A 14,791-nucleotide genomic window follows, 5' to 3' on the forward strand; every position below is an offset into this window, starting at 1 on the left:
ACACACACACACACACACACAGAGAAAAAAAGAAAATCACCTGTGTGTGTGTGCTGAATCCTAAAAGACTGCTTTAAATACAGTACCAGTCAAAAGATTGGGCAAACCTCCTCATTCAAGGGTTTTTCTTTATTCTTACTATTTTCTACATTGTAGAATAATAGTGAAGACATCAAAACTATGAAATAACACATACGGAGTCATGTAGTAACCAGAAAAGTGTTATATTTAGATTTATTTCAGATTTTTCAAGGTAGCCACCTGCTACCTTGACAGCTTGGCACACTCTTGGCATTCTCTCAACCAGCATCATGAGGTAAGTCACCTGGAATGCTTTTCCAGTCTTGAAGTTCCCACTTATGCTGAGCACTTGCACGCACACACAGACAGTCGGGACACACAGACAGTCGGGACACGCACGCACACAGACAGTCGGGACACGCACGCACACAGACAGTAGGGACACGCACGCACACAGACAGTCGGGACACGCACGCACACAGACAGTCGGGACACGCACGCACACAGACAGTCGGGACACGCACGCACACAGACAGTCGGGACACGCACACACATAGACAGTCGGGACACGCACACACAGTCGGGACAGACAGACAGTTATACAGGTTAATGGTCAACTGCCTGCTAGAAAAAACTTCTGGTCATCTGCCAGGCTAATAATCAACACGGGGGCCCCTGCGTGCTCAGTCCCCTCCTGTACTCCCTGTTCACTCATGACTGCACGGGCCAGGCACGACTCCAACACCATCATTAAGTTTGGCCGACGACACAACAGTTGCAGGCCTGATCACCGATGAGACAGCCTATAGGGAGGAGGTCAGAGACCTGGCCGTGTGGTGCCAGGACAACAACCTCTCCCTCAACGTGATCAAGACAAAGGAGATGATTGTGGACTACAGGAAAAAGGAGGGCCGAGCACACCCCCCATTCTCATCGACGGGGCTGCAGTGGAGCAGGTTGGGAGCTTCAAGTTCCTTGGTGGCCACATCACCAACAAACTAGAACATCACCAACAAACTAGAACATCACCAACAAACTAGAACATCACCAACAAACTAGAACATCACCAACAAACTAGAACATCACCAACAAACTGATTGGCTCATGGCTTGATGTTTCAGCATTGTCTCAATGAAGAGTTCTGACTGGCTCATGGCTTGATGTTTCAGCATTGTCTCAATGAAGAGTTCTGATTGGCTCATGGCTTGATGTTTCAGCATTGTCTCAATGAAGAGTTGTGACTGGCTCATGGCTTGATGTTTCAGCATTGTCTCAATGAAGAGTTCTGATTGGCTCATGGCTTGATGTTTCAGCATTGTCTCAATGAAGAGTTGTGACTGGCTCATGGATTGATGTTTCAGCATTGTCTCAATGAAGAGTTCTGATTGGCTCATGGCTTGATGTTTCAGTAGTGAGTTATACTAGCCACGTGTGACATGCACAAGCAGTTTACAACCCTGCCAGAATGAGCGGCAGGCGGAGGAGCAAAATCCACCGTCGTAGTGCGGATGAAGCCTGGAATGTGAAGCTAACTGAAGCTGCTTAGCTTTAGAAAACCCAGAGTATATATAGCTTGCTTCGTAGGATACTACTCAGGCTTTTCACTGAGCCAGATGTGTTAGAATGCACTCAAACACGCTCACATTCAAGCCTGTGCATGCTTACACACACACAGTCTAAGTTAGGGTATACACTGATTTCTATAGGGTCTAGGACTGAAACACTGACCTAGTGTGACACACCTTGACACATTAATCCTCATGTTTGTAAGTGGTGCTCAAATGATCCCTCTTTCCCTCCTTTTAGTCAGTAGATAAAACCCTGGTTTCAGTCTCAGGGGGAAAATATCCCTCTCCCTCCTTTTAGTCAGTAGATAAAACCCTGGTTTCAGTCTCAGGGGGAAAAGATCCCTCTCTCCCTCCTTTTAGTCAGTAGATAAAACCCTGGTTTCAGTCACAGGGGGAAAAGATCCCTCTCTCCCTCCTTTTAGTCAGTAGATAAAACCCTGGTTTCAGTCACAGGGGGAAATTATCCCTCTCTCCCTCCTTTTAGTCAGTGGAGGGATAAAACCCTGGTTTCAGTCTCAGGGGGGGAAAGGAAGATGAATTAGCATCAATCCAGTCCATTCAGCATCCAAAATTGATCCCTATATAGTGCCCTACTTTAGACCAGGGCCCTATGGCACCCTATTCCCTATATAGAGCACTACTTTAGACCAGAATACCAATGGGTCCATGTTGAAGTATTAAATCAGCCCATTATAAAACACCTATAAAAAAATAAGGTACATTTTTTTGTAATTCAGTTCAGTTCTCTTTTTTAAATTCCATTCTCTGTTCCTGTTTTTCTACGTTTTCGCCTTATTATTACAACAACAACAACAACAACAACAACAATAATAATAATAATAGGATGTTCTAATGCTTAAACCACTTTTGAAGTCTGGCAAAATAAATATTGGACATTTTGGGGGTTTTAACCCTTTAATTCAGATGAGCACCAGCAAGAGACTTTAATTGGTTAGTTAGCTGTGTTTCTGTAGCACACAATGGAACTGCAGAGATTCCTGAACCAATCATCACTGGATTCATGAAAATAATCATGACAGCATCCTGCCAGGTTGATCACAGGCTACTTTGTAGTTCACATTGAACTGAGGTGGTTTTTTGGAAAGCAGAAGATGGTTGTCATTAGCATCATCGCTAACAGCTTTACAGTTTTTAAATTTAGCTTTATTTAATTAGTCATTTAAGAACAAATTCTTATTTACAACAATGGCCCAGTAACAGTGGGTTAACTGGTCTAGGAACAGTGGGTTAACTGGCCTAGGAACAGTGGGTTAACAGGCCTAGGAACAGTGGGTTAACTGGTCTAGGAACAGTGGGTTAACAGGCCTAGGAACAGTGGGTTAACTGGCCTAGGAACAGTGGGTTAACTGGCCTAGGAACAGTGGGTTAACTGGTCTAGGAACAGTGGGTTAACTGGTCTAGGAACAGTGGGTTAACTGGTCTAGGAACAGTGGGTTAACTGGCCTAGGAACAGTGGGTTAACAGGCCTAGGAACAGTGGGTTAACAGGCCTAGGAACAGTGGGTTAACTGGTCTAGGAACAGTGGGTTAACTGGTCTAGGAACATTGGGTTAACTGGTCTAGGAACAGTGGGTTAACTGGTCTAGGAACAGTGGGTTAACTGGTCTAGGAACAGTAGGTTAACTGGTCTAGGAACAGTGGGTTAACTGGTCTAGGAACAGTGGGTTAACTGGTCTAGGAACAGTGGGTTAACTGGTCTAGGAACAGTGGGTTAACTGGTCTAGGAACAGTGGGTTAACTGCCTTGTTCAGGGGGCAGAAAGACAGATTTTTACCTTGTCACCTCGGGGATTCGACCTAGCAACCTTTCGGTTACTGGCCCAACGCTCTGTCTGCCGGCAATGTGGTAGACAAACTCATACAGACAGAAAGGGAGTAATGTCTACAATTTTTCTTCTGAGGTCTTGGCTGATTTCTTTTGATTTTCCCATGATGTCAAGCAAAGAGGCACTGAGTTTGAAGGTAGGCCTTGAAATACACCCACAGGTCCACCTCCAATTGACTCAAATGATGTCAATTAGCCTATCAGAAGCTTCTAAAGCTATGACATCATTTTCTGGAATTTTCCAAGCTGTTTAAAGGCACTTCTGACCCACTGAAATTGTGATACAGTGAATTATAAGTGAAAAAATCTTTCTGTAAACAATTGTTGGAAAAATTACTTGTCATGCACAAAGTAGATGTCCTTACCGACTTGCAAAAAAATATAGTTTGTTAACAAGAAATGTGTGTAGTGGTTGAAAAACAAGTTAATGACTCCAACCTAAGTGTATGCAAACTTCCAACTTCAACTGTATATATTCGTAGGTGTGTGCATGTGCGTGTGTGTGTATGCGTGTATTCGTAGGTGTGTGTGTGTGTGTATTCGTAGGTGTGTGCATGTAGCCCATTAAAAGAGTGTTTGTACAGCAGCAGTCCCCTGAGACAGAGAGAGAAGAACCTGTTTCCAACAACCTTACAACAAGAATACTAACTAAGCAACGGAAGGAAGGAAGGGTGGTCAATTAAAGGTCTGGGCTCAGATGGATTCTAAAACCCTCCTATCCCCTCCACGTGTCCCCCACAGCCATGTCCCTTCTCCACTCAGCCCTCATATTGGACATCATTTCCTCAAGAAACGAGAACACAAAAAAAACACTAAATGAAACGATGCTGAATGAGACGACCCAGCTGCTCATTCAGTCACAGTGTGGACAGGACAGGTACAGTCTATGGGAGGCTGGGATCTATCAAAGCTGACCTATGAAACAATGGACTGTGGAGTGTATCCAAAACCTCCCAATTATAACAACACACAATTACAGGCCGAGAAACAGACGGGTCACACACACACTTCTTATAAAGGTGAAATACTATATAAAAGCAAAAGTTCAATGGTGATACAGGTCTACGTTGTGGGGGTTAAGGCAGGACAGTACCCACCTACCTACAGGTCTATGTTGTGGGGGTTAAGGTAGGACAGTACCCACCTACCTACAGGTCTACGTTGTGGGGGTTAAGGCAGGACAGTACCCACCTACCTACAGGTCTACGTTGTGGGGGTTAAGGCAGGACAGTACCCACCTACCTACAGGTCTACGTTGTGGGGGTTAAGGCAGGACAGTACCCACCTACCTACAGGTCTACGTTGTGGGGGTTAAGGCAGGACAGTACCCACCTACCTACAGGTCTATGTTGTGGGGGTTAAGGCAGGACAGTACCCACCTACCTACAGGTCTACGTTGTGGGGGTTAAGGCAGGACAGTACCCACCTACCTACAGGTCTATGTTGTGGGGGTTAAGGCAGGACAGTACCCACCTACCTACAGGTCTATGTTGTGGGGGTTAAGGCAGGACAGTACCCACCTACCTACAGGTCTATGTTGTGGGGGTTAAGGCAGGACAGTACCCACCTACCTACAGGTCTACGTTGTGGGGGTTAATGTAGGACAGTACCCACCTACCTACAGGTCTACGTTGTGGGGGTTAAGGCAGGACAGTACCCACCTACCTACAGGTCTACGTTGTGGGGGTTAAGGCAGGACAGTACCCACCTACCTACAGGTCTACGTTGTGGGGGTTAAGGCAGGACAGTACCCACCTACCTACAGGTCTATGTTGTGGGGGTTAAGGCAGGACAGTACCCACCTACCTACAGGTCTACGTTGTGGGGGTTAAGGCAGGACAGTACCCACCTACCTACAGGTCTACGTTGTGGGGGTTAAGGCAGGACAGTACCCACCTACCTACAGGTCTACGTTGTGGGGGTTAAGGCAGGACAGTACCCACCTACCTACAGGTCTATGTTGTGGGGGTTAAGGCAGGACAGTACCCACCTACCTACAGGTCTACGTTGTGGGGGTTAAGGCAGGACAGTACCCACCTACCTACAGGTCTACGTTGTGGGGGTTAAGGCAGGACAGTAACCACCTACCTACAGGTCTACGTTGTGGGGGTTAAGGCAGGACAGTACCCATCTACCTACAGGTCTATGTTGTGGGGGTTAAGGCAGGACAGTACCCACCTACCTACAGGTCTACGTTGTGGGGGTTAAGGCAGGACAGTACCCACCTACCTACAGGTCTACGTTGTGGGGGTTAAGGCAGGACAGTACCCACCTACCTACAGGTCTACGTTGTGGGGGTTAAGGCAGGACAGTACCCACCTACCTACAGGTCTACGTTGTGGGGGTTAAGGCAGGACAGTACCCACCTACCTACAGGTCTACGTTGTGGGGGTTAAGGCAGGACAGTACCCACCTACCTACAGGTCTACGTTGTGGGGGTTAAGGCAGGACAGTACCCATCTACCTACAGGTCTACGTTGTGGGGGTTAAGGCAGGACAGTACCCACCTACCTACAGGTCTACGTTGTGGGGGTTAAGGCAGGACAGTACCCACCTACCTACAGGTCTACGTTGTGGGGGTTAAGGCAGGACAGTACCCACCTACCTACAGGTCTACGTTGTGGGGGTTAAGGCAGGACAGTACCCACCTACCTACAGGTCTACGTTGTGGGGGTTAATGTAGGACAGTACCCACCTACCTACAGGTCTACGTTGTGGGGGTTAAGGCAGGACAGTACCCACCTACCTACAGGTCTACGTTGTGGGGGTTAAGGCAGGACAGTACCCACCTACCTAGAGGTCTACGTTGTGGGGGTTAAGGCAGGACAGTACCCACCTACCTACAGGTCTACGTTGTGGGGGTTAAGGCAGGACAGTACCCACCTACCTACAGGGCTACGTTGTGGGGGTTAAGGCAGGACAGTACCCACCTAACTACAGGTCTATGTTGTGGGGGTTAAGGCAGGACAGTACCCACCTACCTACAGGTCTATGTTGTGGGGGTTAATGTAGGACAGTACCCGCCTACCTACAGGTCTATGTTGTGGGGGTTAAGGCAGGACAGTACCCACCTACCTACAGGTCTATGTAGGTAGGTGGGTACTGTCCTGCCTTAACCCCCACAACATAGACCCACAGCATCTGGTGGAAAGCAGACCAGGTTTTCCTAAAGCTTAGCTTACTTTTTAATCTTGGGAAAACTCCCCAGTTCTTAACGATTACAAGCATACCAATCAAATGATGCAGCCACCACCATGCTTGAAAATATGAAGAGTGGTACTCAGTGGTGTGTTGGATTTGCCCCAAATATCACACTTTTTATTCAGGACAAAAAGTGAATTGCTTTGCCACATTTTGTTTGCAGTTTTACAAACAGGAGCCATGTTTTGAAATTGTTTTATTCTGTACAGGTTTCCTTCTCTTCACTCTGTCATTTAGGTTAATATTGTGGAGTAACTACAGCATTGTTGATCCATCCTCAGTTCTCTCCTATCACAGCCATTCAACTCTGTAACTGTTTTAAAGTCACCATTGGCCTTATGGTGAAAATCCTGAGCAGTTTCCTTCCTCTCCGGCAACTGAGTTAGGAAGGACGTCTGTATCTTTGTAGTGACTGTGTGTATTGATACACCATCAAACATGTAATTAATAACTTTACCGTGCACAAAGGGATATTCAATGTCTGAGAGGCGTTGGAACACCTCAGTTCTTTGTGGTTGAATCGGTTTGAAAAGCATCGTACGACTGATGTGTGGGGTACAGAAGAATCATGTGAAACACCATTATAGCACACACAGTGAGTCCATGCAACTTATTATGTGACTTAAGCAAAGTTTTACTCCTGAACTTACTTAGGCTTCCAATAACAAGAAGAGGTAGGATACTTGACTCAAGACATATCAGCTTTTCATTTATTTGCAAAGTTAAAAAAAATAAAAAAATTCCACTTTGAGACTGCGTTCGATTGGTCAAAAGGAAAGACGACTCTCGGCCGACCCCCCCCCCCCCCCCCACACACACACACACACACCTCCCCGGTGACAGAAAGAGGAGACGTGTGCTGACAACAGCTGGCTAATGACTAACACCCACTCCCGTCTTCCGTTCCCATCCCGCCGTCTCCCAGCATCCTCTCTCTGGGCTGCTGACATTAGTGACTTAACAAGCCCTGAGTACCTGCACACACACACACACACCTCAGACAGTAGAGATCTCTGCGTCGCTCCTCAAACCTTCCCACGCAATTAACTAACTTCCACACCTCCGAATTGTACTGGGACAGGGTGACAGTCCACACACATGTGGTGTGTGTGTGTGTGTGTGTGTGTGTGTGTGTGTGTGTGTGTATAGGCCTGGGTGACAGTCTCACACCCACAGCAGAGGAATACTCTCTCTCTCTCAAATGGCGCGGGAGTGCACACAGACAAAATCTCTCCCCATCTCTCAGGGACAGGAAATCATAGAGCTGAGATAACCAGTCCAGAGAGGGTAAAGGGTAGACTAGCTGACCAGTCTAGAGAGGGTAGAGGGTAGACTAGCTGACCAGTCTAGAGAGGGTAAAGGGTAGACTAGCTGACCAGTCTAGAGAGGGTAAAGGGTAGACTAGCTGACCAGTCTAGAGAGGATAGAGGGAAGACTAGCTGACCAGTCTAGAGAGGGTAGACTAGCTGACCAGTCTAGAGAGGGTAGACTAGCTGACCAGTCTAGAGAGGATAGAGGGAAGACTAGCTGACCAGTCTAGAGAGGATAGAGGGAAGACTAGATGACCAGTCTAGAGGGTAGACTAGCTGACCAGTCTAGAGAGGATAGAGGGAAGACTAGCTGACCAGTCTAGAGAGGATAGAGGGAAGACTAGATGACCAGTCTAGAGGGAAGACTAGCTGACCAGTCTAGAGAGGGTAGACTAGCTGACCAGTCTAGAGAGGATAGAGGGAAGACCAGCTGACCAGCGTGCAATTGGTACAAATCTGTCGTTCTGCCCCTGAACAAGGCAGTTAACCCACTGTTCCTAGGCCGTCATTGAAAATAAGAATTTGTTCTTAAACCGACTTGCCTCGTTAAAATAAAGGTTAAAAAAACATTTTTAAAAACACTGCAGCCCTTTAAAAAACATAACCTTTTCAAACATACAGCACTGACAACATCAAACATGTTTCTATTCGCAGCACACAGCCTAGAAATCTAGTGTACAACAGGTCTGGATTCCTGTAGAAAAAAAAAAAAAAAAAAACATGGACATACGCTTTCAATCTCTAGTCCACAGAGATGATGAATGAAACAGCAGAGATGTTTAACTGGTAACCCCCCCCATCCCCAATACACACATTTTATCTGACCAATCCAGAGCTGTAACCACTGAACCCTTTTGTCTTGCTCTGGTTCACGTCTGAAATACGACTTGCAGAGTCCCTGTTGTATAACGACTCTGTTACGTCTAATCTAGATATAAATCCCTGATTGACCATTACACCATTAGTATTCTAATCCCAATCATACTACATATTATGATTGGTGGATGCACCGAAGGGACATTTTTTGGCCGATAACCGATATCCAACATTTTCCCTGCCCATCCCCTCCGCCAAAAAAAAACGATATTTAAACTTTTAGCGGCCTTTTAAGCATTCTAGTACAGTTAAATAGTTATCACACACACGGATGGACGCAGCGATCTAAGGCACTGCATCTCAGTGCAAGAGGCGTCACTACAGTCCCTAGTTCGAATCCAGGCTGTATCACATCCAGCTGTGATTGGGAGTCCCATAGGGTGGCGCACAATTGTTGGTTGTGTTGGTGTTAGCTAGGTACCAAGCTAAATCAGTTTCTACTGGTCATTGTTTTCAGGCTGGTTGTGTTGGTGTTAGCTAGGTACCAAGCTAAATCAGTTTCTACTGGTCATTGTTTTCAGGCTGGTTGTGTTGGTGTTAGCTAGGTACCAAGCTAAATCAGTTTCTACTGGTCATTGTTTTCAGGCTGGTTGTGTTGGTGTTAGCTAGGTACCAAGCTAAATCAGTTTCTACTGGTCATTGTTTTCAGGCTGGTTGTGTTGGTGTTAGCTAGGTACCAAGCTAAATCAGTTTCTACTGGTCATTGTTTTCAGGCTGGTTGTGTTGGTGTTAGCTAGGTACCAAGCTAAATCAGTTTCTACTGGTCATTGTTTTCAGGCTGGTTGTGTTGGTGTTAGCTAGGTACCAAGCTAAATCAGTTTCTACTGGTCATTGTTTTCAGGCTGGTTGTGTTGGTGTTAGCTAGGTACCAAGCTAAATCTTGTTGAAGTTGAGGTCGAACAAATGATGCTTTATTACCAACGCGGTGTTTGTAAACACATCGTTCGTGGCCGGTGTTTGCAGACTTTTTTGTACAGCTTTGACAGAGCTACGGTATCTTTTTTTAGACACGCAAAAGACCCAAACGGTGTTCCATAGTATGCATGACGTGAAGCTAATAGCAGTGACGCTATTACTGTGTAACTCCGGCAGGGCAACATCTGAAAAATAGCGCACTTGGTAGTGTGTACCAGTACTTATCCAGTCTCGGCGAAAGCCAACATCACCCGCGACAGAGAAACGGTTGATTTTCAGGGGCAATGAATTCCATTATCTTGGCGTTAATGGATTTTGCCTTTGAGTTGTCTCGCTGAAATGTTCTTACTCTTTTCAAATGACTGCTGGACTTGTTGACTCCTCGATCCACACAGCAGACATTGTGGGCTAGGTTAGGAATGCAGTGTTGAACGTGTAGAGCAAAAATGTACGTGCCGTCATTACGTCATCTACCTACGTTATACAGGTATGCACCTCATCTACCTACGTTATACAGGTATGCACCTCATCTACCTACGTTATACAGGTATGCACCTCATCTACCTACGTTATACAGGTATGCACCTCATCTACCTACGTTATACAGGTATGCACCTCATCTACCTACGTTATACAGGTATGCACCTCATCTACCTACGTTATACAGGTATGCACCTCATCTACCTACGTTATACAGGTATGCACCTCATCTACCTACGTTATACAGGTATGCACCTCATCTACCTACGTTATACAGGTATGCACCTCATCTACCTACGTTATACAGGTATGCACCTCATCTACCTACGTTATACAGGTATGCACCTCATCTACCTACGTTATACAGGTATGCACCTCATCTACCTATGTTATACAGGTATGCACCTCATCTACCTACGTTATACAGGTATGCACCTCATCTACCTATGTTATACAGGTATGCACCTCATCTACCTACGTTATACAGGTATGCACCTCATCTACCTACGTTATATAAGTATGCACCTCATCTACCTATGTTATACAGGTATGCACCTCATCTACCTATGTTATACAGGTATGCACCTCATCTACCTACGTTATATAAGTATGCACCTCATCTACCTATGTTATACAGGTATGCACCTCATCTACCTACGTTATACAGGTATGCACCTCATCTACCTACGTTATACAGGTATGCACCTCATCTACCTATGTTATACAGGTATGCACCTCATCTACCTACGTTATACAGGTATGCACCTCATCTACCTATGTTATACAGGTATGCACCTCATCTACCTACGTTATACAGGTATGCACCTCATCTACCTACGTTATATAAGTATGCACCTCATCTACCTATGTTATACAGGTATGCACCTCATCTACCTATGTTATACAGGTATGCACCTCATCTACCTACGTTATATAAGTATGCACCTCATCTACCTATGTTATACAGGTATGCACCTCATCTACCTACGTTATACAGGTATGCACCTCATCTACCTACGTTATACAGGTATGTACCTCATCTACCTACGTTATAGTAGGTATGTACCTCATCTACCTACGTTATATAGGTATGCACCTCATCTACCTACGTTATAGTAGGTATGTACCTCATCTACCTACGTTATAGTAGGTATGTACCTCATCTACCTACATTATATAGGTATGCACCTCATCTACCTACGTTATAGTAGGTATGCACCTCATCTACCTATGTTATACAGGTATGCACCTCATCTACCTACGTTATATAGGTATGTACCTCATCTACCTACGTTATAGTAGGTATGTACCTCATCTACCTACGTTATATAGGTATGCACGTCAACTTTGTCATCGGTTTTTCACATCTGCGTTAAACTAGACATCGGCCGATACCGATATATATCGTGCGTTCCTAATTATGATCACATATTATATCCCATTAACAAGAATGAATGGCGACATGACTAGGGTATGAGGGGCGAGACACGGTCAGCCTCCAGGACCTAAGTAGGGAATTGGGTGCCTTAGGGCTCTGGTCTAAAGTAGTGCACTATATAGGGAATAGGGTACCATAGGGCTCTGGTCTAAAGTAGTGCTCTATGTAGGGAATAGGGTGCCATAGGGCTCTGGTCTGAAGTAGTGTACTATATAGGGAATAGGGTACCATAGAGCTCTGGTCTAAAGTAGTGCCCTATAGAGGGAATAGGGTACCATAGGGCTCTGGTCTAAAGTAGTGCACTATAGAGGGAATAGGGTACCATAGGACTCTGGTCTAAAGTAGTGCACTATATAGGGAATATGGTTCCATAGGGCTCTGGTCTAAAGTAGTGCACTATATAGGGAATAGGGTACCATAGGGCTCTGGTCTAAAATAGTGCACTATATAGGGAACAGGGTACCATAGAGTTCTGGTCTAAAGTAGTGCACTATATAGGGAATAGGGTAACATAGGGCTCTGGTCTAAAGTAGTGCACAATATAGGGAATATGGTTCCATAGGGCTCTGGTCTAAAGTAGTGCACTATATAGGGAACAGGGTACCATCGGGCTCTGGTCTAAAGTAGTGCACTATATAGGGAATAGGGTGCCTTAGGGCTATGGTCTAAAGTAGTGCACTATATAGGGAATAGGGTGCCTTAGGGCTCTGGTCTAAAGTAGTGTACTATATAGGGAATAGGGTCCCATAGGGCTCTGGTCTAAAGTAGTGCACTATAGAGGGAATAGGGTGCCATTTGGAAGGCAGACATGATCATCATGTCTTGACATTACTCTGACCCCAATCACACTAAACATTAACATGAATCACACATGCACACACACATGATCGAACTGAGCTACGAGGGAGGGGATGATTTTTATGAATTGTTCCAGCTTGGGGTGTGCACTGGTTAAAGTTTTAACTCACTTAAAGAATGTCTATTATATTGACAAGAAAGTCGATTGAACGCACTAACAACAACAACAAGAACAAGGCGGGAGGTGGGACCATTCTAGCCAATAAGAGGGCAGATATAGTGATAGGTCTGATCTTTACATCTGTGCTGTGACAGCCTCCGTGACCCTGCCATCTCCATTTTAAAGTGGTCAATTTTCTTCTTCATTGGCTGATTGCTCCCAACTCATAGGAATCCCCACCCAGTTGACTACTTTAAGAAACGGCAATGTCCATTAAAACGGGTTATATCCATGATGAGTCCTCTATCGCTATGGCGACAAGCACAATTCCAACTGAAAATTCGTTTGTTTTACAAGTTTATGAAATGCCAGTGAATTCCTAACACCTTAACCATTATAACCAACTCATAGTTGATCAAATAAACCTAAATTAGAAATGCAATCGTTTGTTGACCACGACACAAAAATTCGTAAAATCGTAGTCTTATTTTTCCTTGGACAGATTTTTTTGGCTGAGTAAAACCTCTCGTTTCGCCTCCTCCTCTCTGACTTACTGCAATAACTAGTCACCTCCCCTCCCCTCAATGTCAAATGTAGCTGAAAGTTGTTACATTGCACTGAAAGTTACAACAGGGCCTTGACTACATTCTGGTATTGATGAGATAGAATATAGTAACCTAAATACATTGGACTGTTGTAGAGACTGGCCTGCCAGCTCTATTAAAAAGTAGCCTATCCTGCCATTTCAGAAAGTGCGTCGCAAAATTGCAAGCTAGGCCTAAGTGGCATGCGTTGGTTTAAAATCTACATTGTGCAGTGTACAACGTCGTTACCCTACCTGCGACATAAGTCTTCTTGGTAGGGCACTAAGTAGGGATCCTCCCGGAGAAATTCGCTTAGATCTGGCAGCTCGGTAAATTCGTCGCGTTCTGAATGGTCCGCCATCTTATGTTCCGTGATTCTAGAAGCAGACGTACTATAGTTTTACAACGCCGACATATACTGAAACTGGTAACTGTTACAGTTAAGATTCATAAACTGCAAGCAGAGTTACTTTATACTGTCTTCTAAAAAGTTTTCGGACACACGTGTGGAGGGGGCGGGGTGTCCGAAAACACACAGATACTTGTTTTAGTCCCTCCCATGCGGAGCCAGACGCAAAAACATAGACATAGAAATATATATAGACAAAGACAGATATATACATAGACATAGATATATACATATACAGAGACATAGATATATACATATACATAGACATAGATATAGACATAGATATATACATAGACATAGATATAGACATATACAGAGACATAGATATATACATATACATAGACATAGATATATACATATACAGAGACATAGATATAGACATATACAGAGACATAGATATATACATATACATAGACATAGATATAGACATAGATATATACATATACAGAGACATAGATATATACATAGACATAGATATAGACATAGATATATACATATACATAGACATAGATATATACATATACATAGACATAGATATATACATATACATAGATATATACAGAGACATAGATATATACATAGACATAGATATAGACATAGATATATACATATACAGAGACATAGATATATACATATACATATGCATCGCCAATTCCAAAATGCAGCAGGTCACAGAAGTGCATAATCCCCATTTTGTGGACCTTACATCTCTCTTCCTTATCTGCGGTGTAGCCTTTATTGATAGAAATGACACCATTTATTGCTAGCAGCCTAAGTGCTGGCGGTCAACCTGGGCTACTTTAAAAATAAGCCGCTATATTGTCTCTCTGTTCTGCATTACAAATGTACCTATATTTTCCAATGTGTCAATGGATGTTTTTCCAATTTTAAATGTCAACATACAATACTTGAATATATATACTTGAATATATATATATATATATTTTTTTTACACATTATTTTAGGCTATTCAGTTTTGTTCTATTTAGTTACTTGTCTTTATTTTTTTATGTATTTTTTTATCCCCACTTTTCTTTCCTTCCTTCTGGTCTGTCTTCGCTAAAGGCGATGCCGGTGACAGAATCTGTCCGATAAAGACCGGTGTAGTAGAACTCCGTATTACTGTTGTTATTTCATTACAAACTTCTGTTTTACCGGTTTATTCTGCCTTTAGGCACCCCCCCACC

General features: G+C 44.2%; 1 protein-coding gene across 2 annotated transcripts in view; it reads right to left on the reverse strand.

Moving 5' to 3' along the window:
- Positions 1–13,785, reverse strand: part of LOC110510287 (1,4-alpha-glucan branching enzyme 1a) — a 157,014-nt gene extending 143,229 nt beyond the window's left edge. The window contains exon 1 of one of the 2 annotated variants that reach the window (XR_016493168.1): positions 13,450–13,739. Coding sequence is in view for 1 of the 2 variants with exons in the window: in XM_036968271.2 (XP_036824166.1) it covers positions 13,450–13,556 (107 nt within the window). In the remaining variant the exon portion in view is untranslated. Of the gene's footprint in view, positions 1–13,449 lie in introns of both variants that reach the window. The other variant, XM_036968271.2, reaches the window with a different exon arrangement.
- Positions 13,786–14,791: the final 1,006 nt, after the last annotated feature.

The sequence above is a fragment of the Oncorhynchus mykiss genome, chromosome 29 (genome assembly GCF_057628025.1).
Source record: "Oncorhynchus mykiss isolate SJ-2025 chromosome 29, ASM5762802v1, whole genome shotgun sequence".
Taxonomy (NCBI): domain Eukaryota; kingdom Metazoa; phylum Chordata; class Actinopteri; order Salmoniformes; family Salmonidae; genus Oncorhynchus; species Oncorhynchus mykiss.